Source organism: Marmota marmota, unplaced genomic scaffold (genome assembly GCF_001458135.2).
Source record: "Marmota marmota marmota unplaced genomic scaffold, marMar, whole genome shotgun sequence".
Classification (NCBI taxonomy): Eukaryota; Metazoa; Chordata; class Mammalia; order Rodentia; family Sciuridae; genus Marmota; species Marmota marmota.
The window spans coordinates 52,295,546-52,320,119 of NW_026000037.1; the positions used below are offsets into that span (position 1 = coordinate 52,295,546).

Genomic DNA, 24,574 nt, shown 5'->3' on the forward strand with positions numbered 1-24,574 from the left:
CTTTTTTTTTTTTTTTTAGAGCCTTTCCCAAATACATGAAAGCAAGCATTTCCATCTGGAATATATGAATTAAAGATTATATACATGAATCTGAGTATAATGATATGAAAATGGCAGTACTATCAGGACAAAAAACTGTGACTCATTTTAGTAATAACATTTACTTATAAGGGCTGAATCATCAACAACAAAAAGGTTGTGGTCTTAATTTGATGAAATAAAAGCAGAGAAATAAAAAAAATGCATGCTCTCTTAAGTCTTTGATTATATTGAATCTTTAACATTCCTATCATGTTTTAAAATAGATATTATAAATCCTATGAGCATGCAATTATTGCTTTTAAAAGTCTAAAAGAGTAAACTGGGAAACTCATTAGCAGAACTAAATGTGATGTTGGGACTTCCCATCTTTCCTGACCATGCTGTGATGTCACACGCTTCAGCAGAGAGCAGCTGGGCGAGTCTAGCGCTTCCTTGCCACGGCAGGGGAAGGAACAGAGCCGAGAAGCATGCAGGCCAGTCAAAATCATTTAGAAAGTGATTGTACATGTGCAACTTGCTTGGGTAACCTGGGTAAAAGTGGTGGCACGAGCCTCTGGCTGGTTAAAAAACACCAGAGCTGCATTCTTGATGGCTCCAGCTTGATTTTACCCCTGTGAGAAGTAAGAATGGTAAGCAGTAAAGGTCACAGGATGACATTGCCAGACTGAATTTGGAATTCAACTTCAAATACGATTGTTAAAAGCATTTATTCTATATCCTTCACTTAGGACGACAAATCAATGACCTCTTAAGAAGTATGTTTTAAAGATATATAGTTACATAAAAATGCTAAGAAATCATGATTTTGTGAAATTTAGAATGCTAAAAAAAAAACTTCTACAATAGAGTTTGTCACAAGATTTGTATAATTATAAGTTTTCTGAGAAGAAAAAAAAATACTATTTTGAAATCTATGCCTTCGGTTGTCTTACAATATTTTTTCATGCAGTGGTTTATATTTATTTCCATTATTTTCATACCTGCCTGTTTATGTTAGTGGTATATATATACACAAATATAATATGCACACTTTTTATAATACATATTACGTAATTTATGAAATAAGAGCAGTTCATATTTTCATCTCTAAAACACTCCTAGGGATCATTTATCCCATGCTATCCATGCCAGGCAGACTTTATTTCAAAATGAGGGAAAGAAGAGAGGAGATGGAGTTTTCACATACCACCTAAGTTAATTAGTTAATTTACTGCTTCCTCTTAAAACAGAAAATGTGTGTATTTTTTTGTAACATATTTATTTTTTATTTGTTCTTTTTAGATATACATGCAGTGGAATGTATTTTAACATATTATACATACATGGAGTATAATTAGAATCCCATTCTCGTGGTTGTATTCTTTTTTCTTTTTTCCCTTTTTTAGTGAGAAATATATAACCTATACTTTGGTTAGGTTGAGCCTATGTGGTTGCTCAGTTTGTCAGCAAAGAAAAGGAATGTTCTGTGTTCTCCAAAGCAGAGTTCAATATTTTTTTGCTAGTTTGACCAAAAAATCTCAGAAACATGAACCAAAAGTCCACTACTTATGTGTGTGTGATACCTTTTTTAAAAGCCTAACAATGGAAGTGAATGCAAAACTGAAACGTGACCAGTCATCAGTTTTTGGAATTTTGGATCAAAATTGTTTTTAGTTGGAACACTCTATAATAGTAGAACATGTGGATCTTTCACTTTTATTTTTCAAAACTGCTTTTTATCTTGTATGTGAGCACACATGAGAATTGCCCTATTACTTGTTTAGAGTGTTTTGGGTACTAATTTGAGCACATTACCCATATATAATTTATTGTTGAATTTAGTATTACTGTGCAAGATCATTTGAAAATTTATTCTTTATTTATAAAAACATATAATTTCATATGTACTTTTGATGATTTTCCACTAATATATTTTTATAATGTAAACAATTTCATTTTGTTCTGTAATTGGATTCCATGTATTCAAAATTAGCTTAAAAGAGAATAGAATGGTTTTAAAATTCACCCAATAAAAATTTTTTTGTTCAGGTAGTAAATGTTTTGAAGGACTGATGATGAGGAAAAGACTATCTCAGTATTCCAAATTTGTAGTTTGAGGCACTGAGAAGAAATATCTGTAGACTTAAGAAGGTTTTGAAGTATTTTGAAATCCAGCTATTTGGTAGAAGGAAATTAAATATCTTAATTTATAAATGTGATGTCATAAAACCTTAACTTAACAAGTTTCTTTAACTCTTTGGCTTTTCTTGACCCTAAGCTACTCATGCTATTTTGTCCCTAGTCTTCTCTCAATTTTGCTTTACAATGAATTCTTTGGTAAGCACTTCTGTTTTCAGGGAACCAAATTATTATAAAATTGCAATATCAAATCTATTTTTAACCCTGACTTCTTATCCAGACTCTAATTCCCAATACCATCACCTCTAATTCAGCATAATTATCTCATGGTATCCCTGAGGCTCAGTTTCAGGACCCCCTGCAAAAACCAAAATCTGTGGGTATGCATGATACAAATATGCTTAGTATTAGCATATGATCCATGCACATCCACTTTATATTTTAAGTCATCTTTAGTACCTAATATCATGTAAATGCTAAATAAAGAGACGTTATGCTACATTTTAAGGGAATAATGGCAAGATAAAAATGTCTGTTCATATTCAAATTTAAAAATTTTATTTTTGATCTGAGTTTGGTTGAATTTCTGGATGTGGAATCCACAGTTATGGAGGGCTGATCTCTCTCCCACATAAAACGTGTAACCTTTTAAAAAGGCCATTCTATACAGTAGCATTGACATTTTTCTGATTTCCTGGATTCTTTAGGTTTGTGAAATTACCAGTTATAGTTACTCATGATCCTAGCCCCAAATGTCATCATCTCATTGCTATGAAATGATCACTACCACACTCTCCAAGATAATCTCTCTTACCTCTCTGAATTGTTTACTTTTGATACCAAATAAATGTTTCCAATCATTTTCCTTTTTTCTTCCTCTCTTTCAGAACAAATCCTTATTGATTAAGCAGGCAATTCCAAACTCTGACTTACTTCAAAACTTTCCAATCTTCACCAATACTTTATTAATGATGATTGTTTTACATTCTTATTTTAATACCAAGAGCTCACTCTCAACTTTGGCTTTCCTTTTGAAAGTTTCTGCCTTTTATTTTCTGTTTGTCTGTATTTGACCCAAACTTTCAGGCCTATTTCAATTTTATCTCTTACATTTGACAACTACTCTTGCTGTCCTCAACACTTACAACTTTATATGCAGTCCTACAACATTAAACTTTTAAACAGGTCTTTAATAATTTTGTGAAAAGTGTTAGCTCACTCAAAGATGTTAAGATCTCCCTGAAGGAGAATTATAAAGCTCTTCTTTAACTCTTCCTTACCCGTATTATCCAATAGAGTGCAAATTCACAAAAAGTGGTCAATAAATGCTTGTTAATTAATTGGTGTTTCTTCTTAAAAAAATCTATATCAGATGATGAAAAATGAAATTAGAATTAAATTCTTAGTTTACCAGAAGGAGCAATATAAATTAGAAGTGAACTCATCAAGCAGACTTTAGGTGGAATTCAGAGAAAGAATATTGCTACCTCATTTTGTAAATACTTCTACTTTTTTCAAAATATTTTAAAATTTACTATTATATTTTAGCAGCTCTGAAATGCTTGGAAAAAATCAGGAAGTTATGAGTTGTAACACTGTCAGTTACTTATTTGAAGGAATTCAAATCAAATATGTTGGCATACTTATTTTTAAAAAGAAAGTTCCAAAATATGCTCACAAAAATCAGACATCATTGGTCTGATTCCCATGGTGTCAGCATTATACCCTCAGGCTAAAACATGTCTTTTATAACTCCATCTGTGCTAGATTCGCTGCCAAGTGTATATAAGAAGATCATAAATAAATAACAGTAAAAGTTTAATCCTGTTCTTCACAGCACAGAATTGAAGAATTGATGCCATTAAACTACTATCCTAAGACCCTATGAATTCTAACCATGAGATATGTGCATTTCCCCTTCCTTTTTCTCCTTCCTTCCATCCTTTCCAACTATTAATGACAGTAACAGCAGATTTTCTATCTACAGTTTAACTGTAATCCTCAAATTGCACTTTTCTAAGTAGTTCACTAACTTAGTATTTTCAAGTTAATCTGGAAGACTTTATCATGCAAATGTGCTTATCTTTGACAAGACAAATGAAATCAGTACTATTTGAACTTTCCTAATAAATATAATATTTCCATGAATATAATACTTTCATAAATAAAGCACTCTATCAAAGTGAGTAAAGAGGTGAACAGAAATACACAATACTTTTGTATTAAGAATCATAGCAAAACCTAATATAGAAAATAAGGAGATAACACCTGCATAATTATAAAAACCACAGTTCACTGATTTTTCACAAGAGCATAATGTAGTATAGAGTAGACTTTATTAAATAAAACTCTTTTTTTGTAAGGCTCCATTTTCAACCAAATTTTCCAACTAACGAGAAAATGACCATACTGATTATTCAGAATGGCGATTTGCTGTGGAATGCTGAAATCTCTATAGACTTCCCAATTTCTCATAATTTTAATTACCATATGACTTCTATATTACTTTTCTTTTCAGTGATAGGATCAAACTCAGAATCTCACTCATACTAAGCATGCACTCTCCCACTGAACTACATCCCAATCTCCATATTAATTTTTAATAATGCACCTAAACACAGTAAAAATACTGAATAACCATACTGTGTGGCTCTTACAGGAAATACAACCAAAACTTACCTCTTTGCTTTCTTCTAGTTCTGACTCGCTGCTGAACTCTTCAGTATTTAAGTTTTCAAAGTCGGACTCTCCAACAGCAATTGGCACTGTTACAGTGAGGCTGGGGTTGTTTATGAACGACATATAATCATTTTCATCAATTACGTATTTTTCAACACTGCTTCCAGTACCTACACCACTGGTGGTTCCATTTCCATCTTTAAGATAATTAAGCTCTTTGCTTATTTCAATTCCAGTGTTATTGGACATGCAGCTGTCTATTTTGTTGCCTTCATGGATTTCTATGACTTTTGGCTTTCTAAAGAAAGCTTTTCGGAAACATTCCCGTATCTTATTTTTCACATAATCGATTCCCTTTTGCATTCTTCCTACTGCAATTTGGAGATTGTTCATTTCATTATCATCATCAGTAGCAGCAAGGTTGTCTGAGCTGAAAGAACTCAACAATAAGGCCAGAAAGAGGTTCAGAACCTAAAAGAAAAAGAAGGCAAAAAGTTCTATTAGTATTGAAGTATGTGTAAAAATAACAGGCTAAACAGGGAACTTAGATCTTAGCTAAAATTATTTTAACAAATGCTTCTTGAATGCTTATTATATTTCAGACACCATGTGGAAATCACACACTATTTAAAGGACCAGATATCGTCTACCTGCTGTAAAGGCAAAACTGAAAAACAGGCACCTCTTCCTTCTCACAGAGAACACTAAGAAAGGAGATCTAAGGTTTAAATTGTATTGACTCAGACTTTTCAGTGAGAAGTCAAAACCTCATGTCTAAGGATTTGCCAAGAAGAAAAAAAACATACTTCAATTTTAATCATTTTACTGTATCTTACCAGTTTGTCTAGTCAATGTTTAGCTTCATGTGTATAAATAATAAAGTTATTTCTTTAATAGCCTTCTGATCTTTACATAAACAATATACTTGAAATACAAATTCCTTACAAATTACTTTTACAACAGTAGAAATTTCTAAATGCAAATTATACAAGGCTCAACACATTTCCCATCAAATATACTTTGAAATTTATGTGTTCAAATATCTCAACAGATGGAGAAAAATCTAAAATTATTCAAAGGTTTAGGCTAGACCCATATAATGTAAATTACTTTTTCTTCCCTCATTTTTGTTGAGAAAATATGAGGAAATGTTAATTCTCAGAGTGTCATCAGGATACATAGAAAAATTACCCAATTAACCAAACAACTATAGCAGTACAGGAGTAATTCCCAATTTCTGGTGTAAAAGGAAATTTATTTATAGGAATATTTTTAGCTTGAAATGTAATTATTGAGTTCCAGCATATGTTACATCATAGACAAATGCAAAGCTAGAATCCTATCTCATTTCCTTTTATCTGTATCGGATATTGTTAAGAATCTAAAGCTTTCTAATTTACTATTCTGGGGGCAAAATTTCCATGTTCACAGGTATCTCACTAGTAGTGTTTTGAGTAATTTTTTTGTTTAAAATGTATCCTTAAAGGGAAGGATTAGTGGGACTGTGCAAAGAAAAACTTTGTCTACACAAGACTAAGAAATTCAAGCACTAACACATATATACAAATTTTACTTTCACATTAATGCTTTTAAGTAATAGCTAAAAGTCAGTCTTTTAAATCTGATCAATGTCCATGCATATGAATGAATCAAACTGCAATCATTTATTTTTCTTTATTAAAGCAAATTTAGGGAATAACATATTTAGTACTCTGGTAAATTATTTGGATAACTATACTCCAAAGCTAAAATATAATGCTCTATTTCATTGAATTTATCTTCAAAATTTGCTAGTATGAACCCATGCCCCCGAGTTAGCAAACAATATGAACTATAGACATGTAAAAAGGAACTTCAATATAGAATGCATAACTATTTTAGGTTCAGTGGAGATTGTCTTATGAAACTAACATTAGGATAATATTAGTCTTAATAATAAAAATGCATTTTTGAAGAATCAGGTAAAAGCAAATTGGTATTTATGACTTCTGAGCTTTCATTAGATAGACCTCACTTTATTCTCACATCAACCATGTGATTTCAGTTTTGTTATTCCAGGGTCATAGATAGGAAGCCTCAGTCTCAGAGCTAAGTAACTTTCCATTCTCAGAGGGCCAGTAGGGGGATTTGAGACTAAGTCATTTACTATAAAATCACACGTTTGCCACTCTGGCCTTCTTTATCTACTAATATTGTTTTTTTATGATGAGCATGTATAACACATACATACCACAAGGTTCCCAATGACCATGACCAACATGAAAACAATAAGGCACATGGTTTGACCAGCAACCTCCATACAGTCCCACATGGTCTCTATCCACTCTCCACACAGCACTCGGAATACAATCAGAAAGGAGTGGAAGAAGTCATTCATGTGCCAGCGTGGGAGCGTGCAGTCTTCATTGATCTTGCAGACACATTCTTTGTAACTCTTTCCAAAGAGCTGCATGCCAACCACGGCAAAAATGAAGACAATGATGGCCAACACCAAGGTGAGGTTTCCCAGCGCCCCCACGGAATTGCCAATGATCTTTATTAGCATATTCAGTGTGGGCCAGGATTTTGCCAACTTGAAAACTCGAAGCTGTAATCAAATGGAAAGATATTCTGAGTGTTAACCATGATATAATTTTGGAAGTTACCATCATTTTACAAGTATATGACATTGTAAACCCATGTCTGTTGAATAAACTTATGTTTCTTCATACTAAATTAATTCAACTTCAAATCCAGAAAAAAAAATAGTGTCAATAATACTAGAATCATAAATTAGATCATATTATTTAAAAGCAAAAAAATTTAAGACTCATTTCTGATTTATCAAAAGATACAACCATGAACACAAATTGCTGCTTTGATTGGAAACATTTTAAAATTTATCAGCTAATGTCTCCTCAGACTCTATTTTAGAAACTGAAAAGAAACATCAAAGCTATTAATTATGTATTCTTCATAGACCTTTATAAAATGAAAGTGAAATAAATTACTTTGTTGAAAAGATAGTCTTTCTTTCAATTTGGAAAAATATACACATATACTTAATTTCCAATAAAAGCCTACATATTTTTAATATAAATGTTTTCCTATAATTCAGAAAAGTTTCTATACTATTTAAAATGCTAAAGTCATCAGATACTTTTCTGAATCTTGCTCAAAAGTAGTACCTACTAATATCATAGAGTTGATAAAAATTTAAGATTAATTCAGGCCCATTATTTTTATTTGCATTTCTTTACATATTATAATACAAAAAAAACACCCAGAAATTTATGACATAATTTTAAAAAACACATGTTTTTTTAAAGTGTTTTTTTTTAAAGAGAGAGAGAATCGAGAGAGAGAGAGAGAGAGAGAGAAACTTTAGTATTTATTTATTTATTTTTTTAGTTCTCGGCGGACACAACATCTTTGTTTGTATGTGGTGCTGAGGATCGAACCCAGGCCGCACGCATGCCAGGCAAGCGCGCTACCGCTTGAGCCACATCCCCAGCCCTAAAGTGTTCTTTATATATCATCCTTATAAAGTGTTTCAACCACTTTTATTTTTCTTTGAAAATATTCTTGGCTTTAAAGAGAATGCTTATGCATTTTCTTAGGATATCACATATTGATGTAAATTATAACATCATTACAAAAGCTGAAGTAAGTTGTAAATATACATCTCATAATATGTTATTCAAATGAGAGATTTGATGTAAATGTAGGGTATGCAGGTACCAGTCTGAAGGATCGCAGTACAGACAGTCCCTCCACATTTGCCAGACCCAGCTCCATTAAACTCAGGCTGACGATAATTCCATCAAAGATATTCCAGCCTTCTTGGAAATAATAGTAGGGATCCATGGCAATGATCTTGAGAACCATTTCTGCTGTGAAGATCCCAGTGAAGACCTAAAGTACAATAGAGAGCAGCACTTCAATGACACTGAAAAATGGTACTTTAGGATTTTATAAAGAAGAATGTTAATGAGTAAAACTATTTAAACTTTAAATTTAGCACCAATTCAAGTTTAACATTCCCCAGCAAGGTAGTAATTTGTTAGGTGGGTTTGGCTCAGTTAACAAATCGGCTGGATTTCCAGGGAAAATATAGATGTTAAAACATTTCACCATTCACATTTTAAATTTGATACCTGAAAAATAGCTACTGAATTATTGCCCTTTGGCACACTATGTTTCTACATGCAGATTTATTTGGGGGAATAATTTTGTATCAGGAACAAATCTAAAAGTTAATGAAAGTTAATAAAAATTAGTTAAAATTTGGTTAAAATATGTATTTTGTTCTGGATTTTGTGTTTTTAAAACAGACAGTGTTTTAGTTCTATAATTTTATAAACATTCCTAAAAGAAGATTATTTTAAAATAATAATCTTTGGGTGCATGCCTCAGAATTAAGGTTAATGAATTAATAGAGCACAGAGCTAGAGATTTACTTGAAATCATCAAGAGTACAAACTAAGTATGCATATACCCATAATTATGATCAATAAATTATTTGAGTGGCTAGATAAAAATGTGTATTTGATAACAAAAAGAAAAACAATGAAAGACAGTCAACATTGTTTTTTAACTTAAAACCACAGGTGAAGCCAGGTGCCCTTGCTTATGCCTATAATCCCAGCAGCTCAGGAAGCTGGGGCAGGAAGATGACTTCAAAGCCAGGCTCATCAAGGGCAAGGTGCTAAGCAACTCAGTGAGACCCTGTCTCCAAATAAAACACAAAAAATAGGGCTGGAGGTGTGGCTCAGTTGTTGAGTGCCCCTGAGTTCAATCCCTGTTTTTGAAAAAATGACAAAAACAAAAACCCACAGGTGATGATATACAAGGACATGAAGAGTTATGGAATTCCTCTTGCAGAAAGTCTTTTAAAGCAATTTTCTTAATTCTCTTTTAAGTAAAGACTGCATTTTATGATCACAAAGTTCAGCTTTCAATTTAAGAAAGTAAATCAGACTTTGAATTTGAAGGAATTATGTTAAAATAACAATATTATTAAAATTAGTTGGTGCTCTAAAACATCACATTAATTTAAAAAGAAATCTTGACCACTCTTATAAAAGTATAAATGTAGCTAACATCTCATTTTCCTAATTCCAGCAAGATCTAAGGAAAATGGCTATGCAGAAAACAGCTTCACTGCTGTTAGTCATGCATTCATATAACTAGAAATAAGATGCATTTTAAGACATGAAAATCTAGGAACATAATGGAATTAACTTTGAAGAATATATATATTTTTTCATTTTATGAATAAGAACAGCTCACAATGGGATTTTTTTTTCAGATTGTGAGTTTCCCTAGTGAATTTAAGTTCTAACTTACACAAATTTGATTTCTTATATAAGATTTTCATAACAGCTATTATTTGAACAAGGCACCCTGGCAATAGGAATGCATTAAAGTGAGCTAGATATTCTCTGTCTAAATGATCTTCAAATATCTCTTCTTAGAAAATCATGAGGTTATCTTTTTAGGTCTTCTGAAATGACTAAGTCTCCTGCATTTAAAAACCTAAATTAATTCTCTTTAAAAACCTAAATTCATTCTCTTTCATCCAAAACATAATACTACCGTGCAACTTCTCTTTAAAAATATTGCAGTTACAATTTGCAATTCAAAATAAAAGCTATATCATTTTGAATGCTTTTAATTTAGGCTTCCAAATCATTGTTTTTGATACATTTTAGTCTAGATTTATCATTGTCAGATTGGCTGGGAAAGTTTATATGATGAAGAGGTTATCTAACCTACTATGACTGGTGGACTCTTTCTAGCTTTTAGAGAAGCTGAGGGAGGATGAGTTTTAAAATAGCTTCCTAAACAACAACAACAACAAAAATGAATTCCTATAAAAACACATAGTTTTCTTATAGAAACTCAGTGGAGATTTGATGTCTTCCAGATTCTCAAATTTGATTAAACTAATCAGCAAAGAACTGATTGAATTTTTATGTACTGCAAGAACAGGATACAAAAAGGAGCACTTTAATTCAAGATTAAAGGATTCACAACTCTTTTGTGTTCTTTTGTTATTGCTTCAACCAAAACCTTTAAATCTTCATCTATAAGTCAGTATGAACTTATTGGAGCAGCAATAAGCTATTCCATAGACATTCAAATATTTTAATGGGCAAACTAGAAACTCCACACAAAATATGCCATACAACCACCTAAATGGTATAATACAGTTTGAAGACAGCTAAGTACACATGAAATACTTTCCAACTCTTTTCCTCTCTATATAAAATATATATTATTTTTCATATGTATAAATATTATAAAGGTTGTTGTATTAAATAAGATACATAAAAATTATAGTCAAACTGTTTTGAAAATTAAGCTATGACTTATTGATATGTTATTATTAATTATAATGAAGTTTCAGTCCACAGAGATAGAGAGATCATAAATTTTCTTATTCTCATAGTTAGATCACTCAAGTCTATTCCCTGACATCTATGCTTTCCATCTTCATGAGCCTGTTTCCCCAACACTAACCTCAATTACTGATGGTTTTATTACCAGCAATCTACTAGTCATCAGTTCCCTGTTCTACTCCACTACCTCATTACTTAGGTCACCACCATAAAGTCATGGAATTGTAGATATAGGAGGAAATGAAGTTCGCTAATCCAACACAGTCATTGATTATGTGTATTGAGAAAACAGACCCAAGGATATAAGAAACCTTTTTCAGAACCACACAGACACCTAGCATTGACTCTTGGACTAGGACTCAGATTTTGTGCTTTAGATCAGTGTTTTTCCATTTGTTTACCCTAAAATCCAAAATCTATTTATCTTGTGCTTCCATACTCAATTGGAAGTCCATAAAACCTCAATTTCCTGCACTATTCTGACAAATTTCCAAAATATTCTTCACCTATTCAATTTCCCTAACTGTCCAATATCCTGGGAAAAACACAAGAGCTAGAACAGAAATATTTTCCATCAGTGTTTCAAAGAAAGGTTCAAGAGGTTAATAGCATATATAAAAGGAAGGAGGAAGGAAGCTGTTTAATGAGCACATGCTACATGCCAGGCACAGAGATAGGTGTTTTCACATTACCTCATTCGACCTTCACAAAGGCTCTCAGAGATTGGTATTATTACATCCATTTCAATAATAGAAAACCAAGACTCAGATTGTTTGTTATACTTTTCCAGAGCCCATATTATTAGTAAACATGGGCTACTATGGTCAAAACCAATTTTGCCTGACTTAGGAGCTTGTGTTCTTTGACAAAAATATGCAACTCCAAGCAGCTCTTTGGGGATAGAATCAACCAGTGGATTCTTTATCAAGTGACCACTATGTGAGCATAGTTGGAGACACAAAAGAAAAATGTGTCATGACCTCTGCCATTGAGTAATTTATAAGAGACTGAAAATCCAAACTCAAGGTATAATATACAACCTTGCTTTATTCACAAGAGTATTAGGAGTTAAGAATGTTTATATGGACTGAGTGTCATGTTAGAGGAGATGTCACTGAAGTTGGACCTTAAAGAATACAAAGAATTGAGATGAGTGAGAACATTGCAAATATGAATGTAGAGAACAATAACAGATAAATATTTTGTTACATGTACATATATAAATATGTGTGTGGTATTTATATTTGTGTAGTATATATGTGATACAGCTCTCAGAGATGGGTACAAGGTTCTTCTGAAGGGGCTGTTTTGACTGTTCAGGAAACAATGGAGATTAGTACTAGAAATATTATTTTACAAGTGGTTTTACAATAAAAAGACATACCTTGAAAGAAAAAATAATGGGTCTTCATATCAAGTTTATACAAGAAATAAAGGAAAAGTAAGCCGTAATATAATATTCCTACCTTTGGAGCCAGAAGGTCACTAGTTTAGGTAATATAAAATTGAAATGATGTTGACAGTACTTCTAATAAGCTGTGGGAAAGATGACCTTCCAGCTGGCCCTGACTTCATCTAAAGTAATCCTTGAACTATGATCTATAACAGTTGTAAATATAGGACTTGAACAAAAGTTATACCACTAGAGTAGGTAATTCCTAGCATTGATGAGTGAAAAGCATACCTTAATAGGAATCAGAAGAAAAGTTCAAAAACAAACAAAAGATAAATTAGGCAGGGATGGAGGTACTGAAAAGATCAAGGAATGCATCAGGAAAAAAAACCTCAGCATTACAGGTGCTAAAGATGGAGAACATGGTGGGTATTCTCCTGAATCTAATAGTGAAGAAAAGTTGAAGTGACTTATTAAGGAATACTGCAATTGTCTGCTCAGAATTCCTTTCACCCCATCTGTTGGGAATTCTTCCTCCACTTGCTTGATGCCTCAGGGCTGCCATGTTTTCATATGCTGCCAAGGCTGACGAACAGGAGGTGGGCAGCTACCAACCTATGCCTAACACACCTCTATCATGAAGGTCATTGAATTGCAACTCAAAAAGAGATCTAATCTTTTTCTAGTGCAGAGGATAGAAGATGTAAAACCTGTGAGCTGTGGCTGAATGTTTTCTGCCCTGAATACAAAAGACACAGTGTTTGGGCTACATCCAAGAACTGTTCCTGAAACCCAACTGCAAAAGCCCCTTTACAAAGCTTAGTGATTCACCTTTTCTTTTCATTCTGTGAGTCAGTCTCCCTCACCCCTCCAACCGGGGTTGAATTAGTAAAGAGGACGATCTTTGTCCATAAATTATCTATGTCCATCCTAACTCATGACATCCTGTTGAAACCAGCAGGAATGAGAGGGTAGGAGAGAGGAGGAATCAGAGGAAAGAAACTAACACTTTCATGGATTAGACATTTTACTTAAAATGAATGAAATAGCTTTTTTTTTTTTTTTCACTGATTAGAGACCTTAGGCTCAAGTAATAACTTTCAAAAAGCCCACAGGTATTAAAAGCCTTAGGAACATGCTGTTTGGGAGGTGTTATCCTTATTAGTAACTTTCTGTTAAAAAGAAGATGGAGATTTCTAATGTGAAATTGATATGAATAATAAGTTATCTGCCTTCAGGCATGAGAGAATGCTTCTAAAAGCACACTAGATAGTCACAATTGGAAGTTCCTGAACCTCAAAGCTCGGATCAGATCCCTAGGATCAGAAAGAATGATGCTATCACCTTTAGGGCTTAATAAACCAAACAGCATCCATCTTCATTGATGACTCTATCACCCTTAAGGAAACAATGTACTCCAGGTATATACTACTTGCCAGAAACTACAAAAGGAATTGCTTATCCCATATATTTTTATCTGAAACATTTCCAGGGATTAGGCACTAAAGATACATTAAAATAAAATAAACATAATCACTGATATTTGTCTATGATCTTTTCTTAAGATAGTCTTAAGTACTAAAATCGAGTGTTCAATTATACATAAGGGTAATTTTTATGAGGAAAAGATATTTGGTATTTTGAAGGTTAAAACTAAGCAAAACTGTCTAACACAGAGAGGTCACAGTAGGCAAACTTGTTCATCCATTTTAATTGTTTTCTTTTGCATGTAGATTTAGGAAGAAATGTACATTAGCGCAAAGATGTATGCTCAAGTAATTTGGATCTTAAATAGGGCTAAATTACAAATGCATTTTTGCCATTTGTTTTCTTCCATGACTATCACTTAAGTAATTCATTAATTTGAAACAATTATGCTTGTCCCTTCCCCCATTTAAAGGAAATCCAAATCTTGGTCAGCCCTCCAATAGACATAATTTCTTTAAAACCTGTGTCTGTTAATGCTATCACCTTAGGACTGATAATAAGGATCTTGTGATTCCTCTGGACCTACATTTTCAGTGAGAAATAGATAGAAGATTGTGAGGAGTTTATTTATTACTGTTGACACCATGATCAGTCTGCACCAACATTAGCCTCAACAATCAGCATTGATAGTGGGTGAATTTTAGACAGTATCTCCTAGATTCTCTGTAATATTCCTTTAGTTGTTTTTTCTTATGAAGAAAGAAGATATAATTTGGGGGGTTTCAACATAGGACACACGTCTCCTCACCACCTTTGGTCTACCTCTTCTACCCCTACACAGGAAATAAGTAAATTTCAAATGAACTTACCAGGTTTCCTACAGTTAACACGCTACTGAATTGGTCAGTCATGGGGTAGTGTTCCATGGCCATAAAAAGGGTATTTAAGACAATGCAAATAGTGATGGCAAGATCAACAAATGGATCCATGACGATTAAATTCACAAGATGTTTTACTTTTAACCAGGCATCGCAGCAATCCCAGATCAAGAACACATTGGCAAATCTATACCAGCAAGGTGGACATTTCTGTCTAGACTCTTCAAGTTCTAGGATGATAACAAAAAAAGAGTAGTAAGTAACAATAAAAATGAATTATTGTTGGTAGTAGACTACATATTGTTTGACAAATTTGATGCTTACTTGGGAATAGAAATTCATATTAGCTTAACAAACTTGACAAGACAGTCCTACTAAATAGACTTTCTCTTTTAAACACAGAAAATAAACACTTCGGTCATTTTAATTCAAAATAATGATTAAAGAGAGAATTTTATATTCTCTTTATCAAAATAGAATTTTAAAATAAGCATCACAGCAATATTAAACTTAGCAAAACATCATTGTTTCTTGTAAAAGTGCCTTTTAAAGAACATTGTCTAAAGCTATGATCCTCATTAATATCTGTAACCTATTGTTTCCTCACAGGAACGTTGATCTTGTGTAGAATGAGAACATGTCTTTCTTCTTTGGATTCAGATCCAAATCTACACTACCCTTTATTCATATAGTTGAGAATTCTAGCCTCATACATAAACAAATTACTGGTAATTTTAATAAATGAAGCCCGCTATAAAATTATTATGGGACTATTTGGATATCTAATATGCTAACAGGACAAATAAGAAATGCAATTGATATTTTCTAAAAAATCTGTTAGAATGTATCCATATAATTGATTTACAAAAGTGCAGTATTAATGTAATATTGCACCAAATTTCAAGAAGTAGGGACTTGTTTAAAGTGTAAACAAGGGAGTAGTAGTTGCTGACCATTCCTGTGTGTTAAAACCAATGAGCATTCATGTCAAGTGTCCTTTGAAAGAATGTCATGTTTGCTGTGTATGTGGAATATGGAAGAGAGAAATTTTTTAGGATTTTTGTTGGAATGTTTTGATCTGTCTAACTCATTCTCATCCTTCTTCCAATCCCACAACCACTGCCCTGCACTTCTACACATTCAGATTTTAAAAAGGAAGTGTTCACATAAAGTATAGTGTATCGTTAGATTAGATCTTCACTGATGCAATATCAAGGATAAATTATCATTCTAAGGCTGGAGATGTAGTGGTGCTAATAGTGCTAGCTTGGTATGCAGGAGGCCCTGGGTTCAATCCCTAATACTGCAAAAACAAAACAAAAAAGGCAAAAGAGTATCCCTCCATAGATAAGATGAGGACTTAAGTAAAAAAGAAATAGGCTAACGTCAGTTTTTGTGATAATATCATGCTACAATTTTTACATGTACTTGTCCATAATGCAGTTCTGATCTTGGGGAAAAAACATAAAGAATTCTCCAAGAAGAAAGAATAGCTCCACAAAGCATACAATATTATAGAGAGCTGAGCATCCCCCTCCTCGCCCCGCCTGCTTCTTACCCTCCATTGTGTTGGTCAGGATGCTGGCTATGCTCATGGCTCTTTGCCTTCCAGAGGAATCCTCCAGCATTTCCATTGAAATCTGGTAAGAACTTAGCCTTCTCTTTCTGACTTCCGTTTCAGTGGTGGTACCCTGCAAACCAAATACTGATGGCTCAAACCACCCTTTTAAAAAGATAATACAAGAACACATAACACTTCCTTGGAAAATCATGCTGCATGCAATTTTTTTCAGGTAATCACTTTCAAGTAATAATAAAATATTGAATTTATTATTATATTATAAATACTTTTTGAAGACAATATTACAGGTGATACCTTTCGACAAGAATTCACCAGTTGGATGAAATTGTATAAGGCAACCATGTCACAAAATATTTTAATTAACATGTCATATTTTTCAGGGAAAATTTTTATAAGCATGCTAAAATACTATTTCATTCAAATGCAAATTATATTTTCAGCTTACAGAAATTATTAACACTCAGATCAATATTCCCCCAAGATAAATACTATGATTATATAGTCTCAAGGATAAATTATCTTCTCTGAGGCTATATTGACAATATCAACATATATGGGCCAATTTGTTTTCCATGCACAAACACAGATGTACAATGAAATGTGTGTGCTTTCCTGAGATTTCTTCAATTATTTCTATATGCCATCCTACAAGAAATTAACACATTTTACTTTAGAGTCATTTTAAATTGTACTATAATATTGACAGTTGTATGAAAACTGATTATTATCAATACATTAGTCATATAATATTTAGTTATTTTAGGAACAAGAACTTTTCAGAATATAAATAAATAGATAATTTTATAATTTCGGGTGAACCTATCTAATCTATGTCTATAATAAATTTGATTACCAAAGTGCTTAACATTTTGTGTTGGGAAGTCTACCAAATTTGCAGCTTTGGGTTTCATTCCAGACGCTAAAAATTAAGTTCTTTTAACATAAAGCATTTGAAAGGTAATGGTTGCATACAATTCAATTGGTTCTCAATATTCTATTGTTTTCCATTCAGGTATTATTTTTAAAGACTTTCATTTTGGGGAAATGAGATGGTATAACAGGCTAAACTGCCCAGGCCTTTGGATCATTTTGAATTGATGTACAGTGTCAGTAGCAGCTAGTTTATCTATTATCACCTCTGGCTGAAGTTGTCCAGTAGGTGACGTTAGAGCTGATGGTCCACCCACCAAGGAAACCACACCATTGCAATCCACAGTGCTGTGCATCTTCCCATTTGCTGGAAGCCCTGGCACCATCCTGGATGACATACTGGCCTGACTAACGTTACTGTTGCGTCGCTCTCCATGTCTGTGAGGCACAAACAGTGAGTCTCTCCTGCTCTCGCTGTCTTCAAATGTGCTGTGCTCATCATCAGCAAAGTCATTTTCAGATCCGACATCCTTTGTCCGACCTCTGAAGCTGAAAATGCTAGTTTTGCTATTGCGTCTTGGGGAAAACAGGGATCCACGGATACTCAGCAGAGACTGAGGAGAAAGCAAGGAAGAAAGGAATTGGGGGCAAGGGGTGGGGTAGGACACAGTTATTTAATAAAAATCTTTTTTTTTATTGTTGGTTGTTCAAAACATTGCATAGTTCTTGATATATCATCTTTCACACTTTGCTTCAAGTGGGTTATGAACTCCCATTTTTAGCCCATATACAGAAATAAAAATCTTAATATTGTAGAAATGATTTGCTTTTGCGCTGGAGTAATCTTGCTCTTAAACATGGGCAATCAGTTTATAGGAAACATATGTGTTTTGATATTTTTATTAATGACCATAAAATGATTTAAGTGTTGTTCTGGCTAAGAATCCTGATTTGCAATTCACCAAGTGCACAACCTCACTCTAGTATGAGACAGATTGCATTACCATGCTATAGTAGGTAAGGGTTCAGATGCTGGGAAGGATAAATGATTCTTTTTTTGGGTGCAAGTGGCACTATGATCTGAAGGGCTTGTGACTTGGAAAATAGGTTTTGGCTCAGTTTGAATTTTAAATTCAACCATTTTACATTTTGATAATTATAGTATTGAAAAAAATACCATTTTTTCTCCATTCTCTTTTCTGGATTCTAAAATCAAGATTTTCTGTGGATCTGTTTGATTCTATCCACATAGGAATAAAAGTCACAAAACTTTACTTAAATGCTGTCTTCCAAATTTCCTAATAATTTCTCTAATGGCAACCAATGATTCACTTTATTTGAGTGACTCCATGTCATACAAAACACAGTCGAGAGGATTTCCTAAACTATTACCATACATTAGTATTCTTATTCAAAATTTAATACCAGCTTAAAGAGACAAGACATATAACATGACTTTACCAAAAAGGGTGATAGAGAATAAAATGGAGAATATAGCTTATTCCTCTGACTTCACTTTAATACTGTAATTATAATAAAAAATACTACTTGATTAGACATGATTTTTTTTTTCAGTCTCTGAAGTCAAACCCAGGTTTGATCTCACACAACTTAGGCAAGAATACTGCCACTCAGCTACATCCTCAGCCCACAAAATTGTTTTTATTATTGACATTCATAATAAATCAAGTAATTGATTTTCTAGTACCAGAAAAATGGGGATTTATCTCAGTGTTAAATCTTTAACTTTTTGAGTGAAATTTAAACTAGCAGCATCAGATAACTCTGTGTTTATTGCACTCTTAGTGACAATTTTCAAAAATATTTGTATTTGGTCTGCAGAATATTTGTTTACTTCCTTCGCTATTAATGCTGACACTCTTCTTTGACCCCTCTGCTTGGTCTCCCATTCCCTTTCCTAGCTCTTTTTGCAGCCAAGGTAATATACCTACACACTCACATAGATGTATGCATATATATGCATATGCTAGCAGCAAATTTGCTTCCACATTTCCTTCTAAGTGTTAGTATAAAAGCACATAAAATACTTTTTAGTGGAAAAACATAGGAAAAGAAGACTCTATTGGATTATTTTTGGTCTCTCTGCCTAATTAGGCCAGGCTGATATTCTTAGGTCCCATTTTTAGCTTTATTTTTTATGGCTTCTCCCAGACTCCAAAGCAGCAGAATAATTTTGTTGCCCTCCATCCCAGTGATATTCTTGAGAGAGACTATTCACCAGAAATGGCACTGTTTCTTTGGATTTGGTTAAATTCTCCACAGGAACTGATGGCTGTTTAGCATATTGAACCTGAGGCTGTGTCTTTGTGACATTCAGTTCCTACAGAAGTGTCTACCTAATGCTAAACAGTAGTGAGACTGGCGTCTTATCAAAGCATTCAGGAGATTAAAACCTCCTCAATTTATAAAGTTAGTCTCATCACTCAATTTAAATGATCAATATATTATTGGTTATATTCAGAACTCGTGTTTTGAAACTTTATGTTTGAATCACTTTGAGAGTTTAAAATATGAACTTTTAGGCCCCATCTTTTTGGAATTGTGATTGAGAAAGTAGATGCTGTGGTTTGAATATGTGTCTCAAAAGTTGAGGTGTTGCTTCAATGTTTACAGCAGTACAATTCACAATAGTCAATTAGGGCATCAACCCCGATGCCAGTCAACAGATGAATGGATCAAGAAAATGTGGCATATACACACAATGAATTTAACAAAATCATGTTATGTGCATATATAAATTTACCATAAGGAATTTCATCTTTTTATGCATATGTAGAATATACCAATAAAAATAAATAAATAAAGGAGTGAAAAGAAGATCAATAGAGTAGATGAAGGAGAATAAGGAAGGGAATAGGAAATGGAAAGGAATGGGGCGATAAGAACTGAAATCAAATTTCTTGCATGTATGGTTTTGTCAAAGTGAACCCAACTACTGTGTATAACTATGCTGCTCTAATGGAAAAAAAAAAAAAGTTCATGTCAAAACCTTCATTCTTCAATGTGGCTATGTAGAGATGGGCTTAGAAGGAAGTGGGGGCAGAACCATAATGACTAGATTGATGCTTTTCTTGTGGGAACAGGTTAGCAGATACCAGACTTGATCCCCTCTTTTCTCTTCTGTATGCACCCATTTGACCTTCAATTCACAAAGCCCTCACGGGAAGCTGAGTAGATGCTATGGCCATACTCTTGGACGTCCTAGCTTTCCAAACATGAGTCAAAATAAACGTCTTTTATTTATTAATTATCCAGGCTTCAACTATTCTGTTATAGAAACACAAAACAGACTAAGGCAGCTGGAGCTAGGATTCAGGGATCTGAATAATTACCACATACTCTAGGTGGTTCCTAACGCAGGTGGACCTCACTTTACACTTAGAGATATACAATCTTATATTATCTAATCCCTTATATTAATCCTTTGGGTGGTTCAATGTAATCGTCTTAATACATTTATGTCATAAAACCTTCTCTGAAAACTGAAAATCACCTGCGTAATATTGGTCGTGGGTATTTGGTATGTTTTCACATCTGTAACAGATTTGGTACATGCCTTTAATTTACATGTTTTTATGTTGGGGTATTTTCAGAGGCGTTCCGAATCTTTCAGTTTATTTGAAACTTCTATTCACTCTTTGGAAAGTATAATAATGGGTGTGAGCGCAGCTTTCAAGGCAACAGAGACCAAAAAAGAAGATAGCAAAAATAGTATTCAGAGAAAATAAACCAAAAATAACACACTAGAAGACACAGCAGAGTGAAGGGAATACCCACAGCTGTGGCAACCCTTTCTCAGGGAAAAAGAGCTTTGATGCTGAACAGAGGCCATCTCTCTCTGTCTCAGGCTTGCCAAGAAATAAGCTTCAGGGATTTATTCTATTTTTTACCTGTTCTAAGAAAGTAAAAACTTATTCTTAATTTTCAATAGCAAAAATAAAATACAGAACTAAGGCTGTATGGCACAATTCTGCATGTAGGTTTAGACTCAAAGTGGACTGGGAAGTCAAGAAGAAAAAAGTTGTAGGAAATTTCAAGAAAAATGTAAAATGAATATTTGTTAGAAATTCTTAAATAAAAATTTAAGTTAAATGTATGTATTTTTTGTTGTCTCTAATAAGTCAATAACTACAATTGGTTCTAGCTACAAAACCTCTAGTTTAAAATAAAAATGCCTTTGTGTATTCAAGCAACATAGTCTTTGTTCAGATTCAGTTTCCACGGTCACCTTTAAATACTTTTTCATTTTTCAACACTACTATGCATTACATATTGAAAAATAGGATAATATAATAAATGTAAATTAACATTTAAAATTAACATTAGTAGAGGACAAGGTGCCCATAATTTATGGCCTCTATGCTTTGACATTTTTCAGTAATTGTATTTGTTTTAAACAGTGTGCCCTGTCCATCTTGTGCAAGGATTCTTGTTCCTACCAGAGACAGACCTTTTCTGTTGACAAAGCCAGAACTGTAAATTGCTTCTGGCTTATTTCTGCCTGTGAGTTGTGTTAATGCCCTCTTCCTGTCTTTACTAGGATTTGTAAATTGAATGCTAATTGGTCATTTCTTTTGCTTTTGAAATTTTGTCTATCCATATACCTATCTATAAATAGAAAATGAGCCACATATACCATATGCATAGACTGATTCTCTTTTCAGTGTTAAAACCTGCTGTCAGCTAACTTCCCTCTTCTATCAACTTCTGTCACCTGGGTGAGCCTCTGCAACTCAGGCCTCTGAGCTGCTCTTTGACAGCACAGGTGTTCCACCACATGAGGTTCTTGCACTTCCATCAGATCAGCCTGGAATGTTGTTCCATCAGACAGTCACTTCCTTCCTCTAAATCTTAGTCAAAATGTCTTTTTCACAAGGGAGATTTCCTAAACCACCTTATCGAAAAATTTACTTCCAACTATTTCTCTTGTTCCCATTGATTGCTTTAATTTTTCCCCTAGCAATTATTGCCTGCTAGCACAATGTTTAACTAATTTGTTTTGTTTATTGTTTATTAAACTTTAGAATAAAGTTCCTTGAGGTCAGCTAGTTGAATTTCTTTGTTCATTGAGGTATATCCAGGATCACTATTTGTGCCACATGGGAAGTGATAATACATTTGTTGTTTGACTAAGGGAATTAATCAACAGTTTTTATTCTATAAAGGAAATAATACTATTTTCAAAAGCACATAAATATGCTCATGTAAATATTACTCCCTATACATATGCATTTATAATTGAGTTACTCAAAGTTTTTAGCATCTTCATTTGAAATTCACTCACCCATCTTAATAAGAAACTTTCTCTTTGTTACATAGAATTTCCATACATTGCTTTATTCTCCACAACCTTCTAAGACATATGGGAAAATTCACAGAAAATTTCAAAGTACAAGTGACTTGACCAAGGTCACAGAACTGGTTTGGAGTTGAGAACTTAACACAAACATTTATAGTATCAATCATTATTTTAGACTGTAAAATATTCCTAATCCTAATCACTCCCAAGAGTTTTAAGAATGCCAAAATACCAAGGGTGACTCTTTTATTTTTTTTTTCCTTGCACTGGTTATGGACCCCAGAATCTCACACATGCTTGGCAAGTGTTCTACCTCTGAGATACATCCCTAGCCTTTTAATTTTTTTAAATTTTGAGACAGAGTCTTGTTAAATTGCCCCAGCTGGCCTAAGACTGGCCATCCTCCTGCTTCACCCTCTCAAAAAGCTGGTTTTACAGGCATAGGACACTGCATACAGCTAAAGGTGACTCTTTAATTCAAAACATTTTTTTCTGAGAAACTGACTTCCCTACAGGGCTTCAAATAGATCCCAAATGTGTTACATGATTAAATACCATATTTTACATTTGTATTATGGGAGAGAGTAGTAGTTAGACCCAACTGTCCTCATCACAGAACTATTTACTCTTTACATTATGTAATCCATAGTATTTATTAACAACAAAGAATTGAAACTATTTTTTCCTATTTGACTTGAAAATATGTTAAAGCATTGGGCAGTGGGCATTAAATTACGGGGGAAAATGACTATTTTTAATATCATCTCTTCAGAAGCATTTAGGCCATAATATCACTCTAATAGATCATGGCATGACTCCAGGCCAGTGTAATGGAGACTCCCAGCAGTGCAATTCTCACATCGAAAAATAAAGGCAAAAGGAAAATCCAGAGATATTTCTTTTCAAAATTCATACACATGTTACATGTTACAGTCTCAGATGATAAAGGCAGAGAGACCCACACATGCAAAATAGTGTTTTCTGAGGTCTCAAAATGAAAAAGATTAACAAGAGCTTCCAAAACTATCCCACTAAAAAGTCTGATAAGCAGGTTGTACCAAAAAAAAAAAATGACCAATTAGAAATATGGTCTCAAGGTCTGGGGATGTGGCTCAAGTGGTAGCGCGCTCACCTGGCGTGCATGGGGCACTGGGTTTGATCCTCAGCACCACATAAAAATAAAATAAAGATATTGTGTCCACCGAAAACTAAAAAAAAAAAAAAAAAAATAAAAAAAAAAAAAATTTAAAAAATTCTCTCTCTCATTAAAAAAAAAATATGGTCTCAAAATCATGAAAATGTTTAAAATAGATTCCCTTAAAAGGTATAAATGGTTTAATTTTAAAAAATCTCTTTTAAAGAATTTATAATTTTAATATATAACTGTATTAAATGTTAGAAGCTTGTCACTCAAGTTAAATGCTACAAAGATGCACCAAAATGAAATATGGTAATTAGAAGGCAAAAGCAATGACAAAACAAACCAGAGCTCCCAATAGACATCTGTACCTGATGAGGGGAGCAGAACTTCTTGTCACCAGTCAACCGGTTTCCATCCATGGAGAAAAGAAAGCTTCTTCTTTTGACACTGTCTTCAGATTCAGATTTGGGAAACCTGTCTCCTTCTCTGTTTCCTTCGAGATGCTCCCTCTGTCTTCTTTTCTTTCTCCGATTCCTCCACTCCTTGGCACTTTTGGAGCTTAACTTTGATGCTTCTGAAGAACTTTCCAAGAGCTCTCCCAAGCCACCTATTCCACTGAAATCTCTTGAAGCTGCGGATGCGGCTGCAACTGCCTGTGTAAGACAGAGACAGGTGCTGCTCAGAATGTGTAACTTGGAAGTCAGTTGACCACAGTTCAAGTGCTGTCATTTGAGACTATT

The 24,574-nt window shown here is 33.5% G+C and overlaps 1 protein-coding gene across 6 annotated transcripts in view; it reads right to left on the reverse strand.

Moving 5' to 3' along the window:
- Positions 1–24,574, reverse strand: part of LOC107136895 (sodium channel protein type 1 subunit alpha) — a 939,664-nt gene that overhangs the window by 24,809 nt on the left and 890,281 nt on the right. For 2 of the 6 annotated variants that reach the window (XM_048812402.1, XM_048812403.1), the window contains exons 11-17: positions 24,203–24,487; positions 17,787–17,987; positions 16,480–16,612; positions 14,913–15,151; positions 8,560–8,733; positions 7,070–7,426; positions 4,840–5,310 (exon numbers count right to left, since the gene is read on the reverse strand). In XM_048812402.1, the coding sequence (XP_048668359.1) occupies positions 4,840–5,310; positions 7,070–7,426; positions 8,560–8,733; positions 14,913–15,151; positions 16,480–16,612; positions 17,787–17,987; positions 24,203–24,487 (1,860 nt within the window). Of the gene's footprint in view, positions 1–4,839; positions 5,311–7,069; positions 7,427–8,559; positions 8,734–14,912; positions 15,152–16,479; positions 16,613–17,639; positions 17,988–24,202; positions 24,488–24,574 lie in introns of those variants that run through there. The other 4 variants (XM_048812399.1, XM_048812400.1, XM_048812401.1 and 1 more) reach the window with 3 other exon arrangements.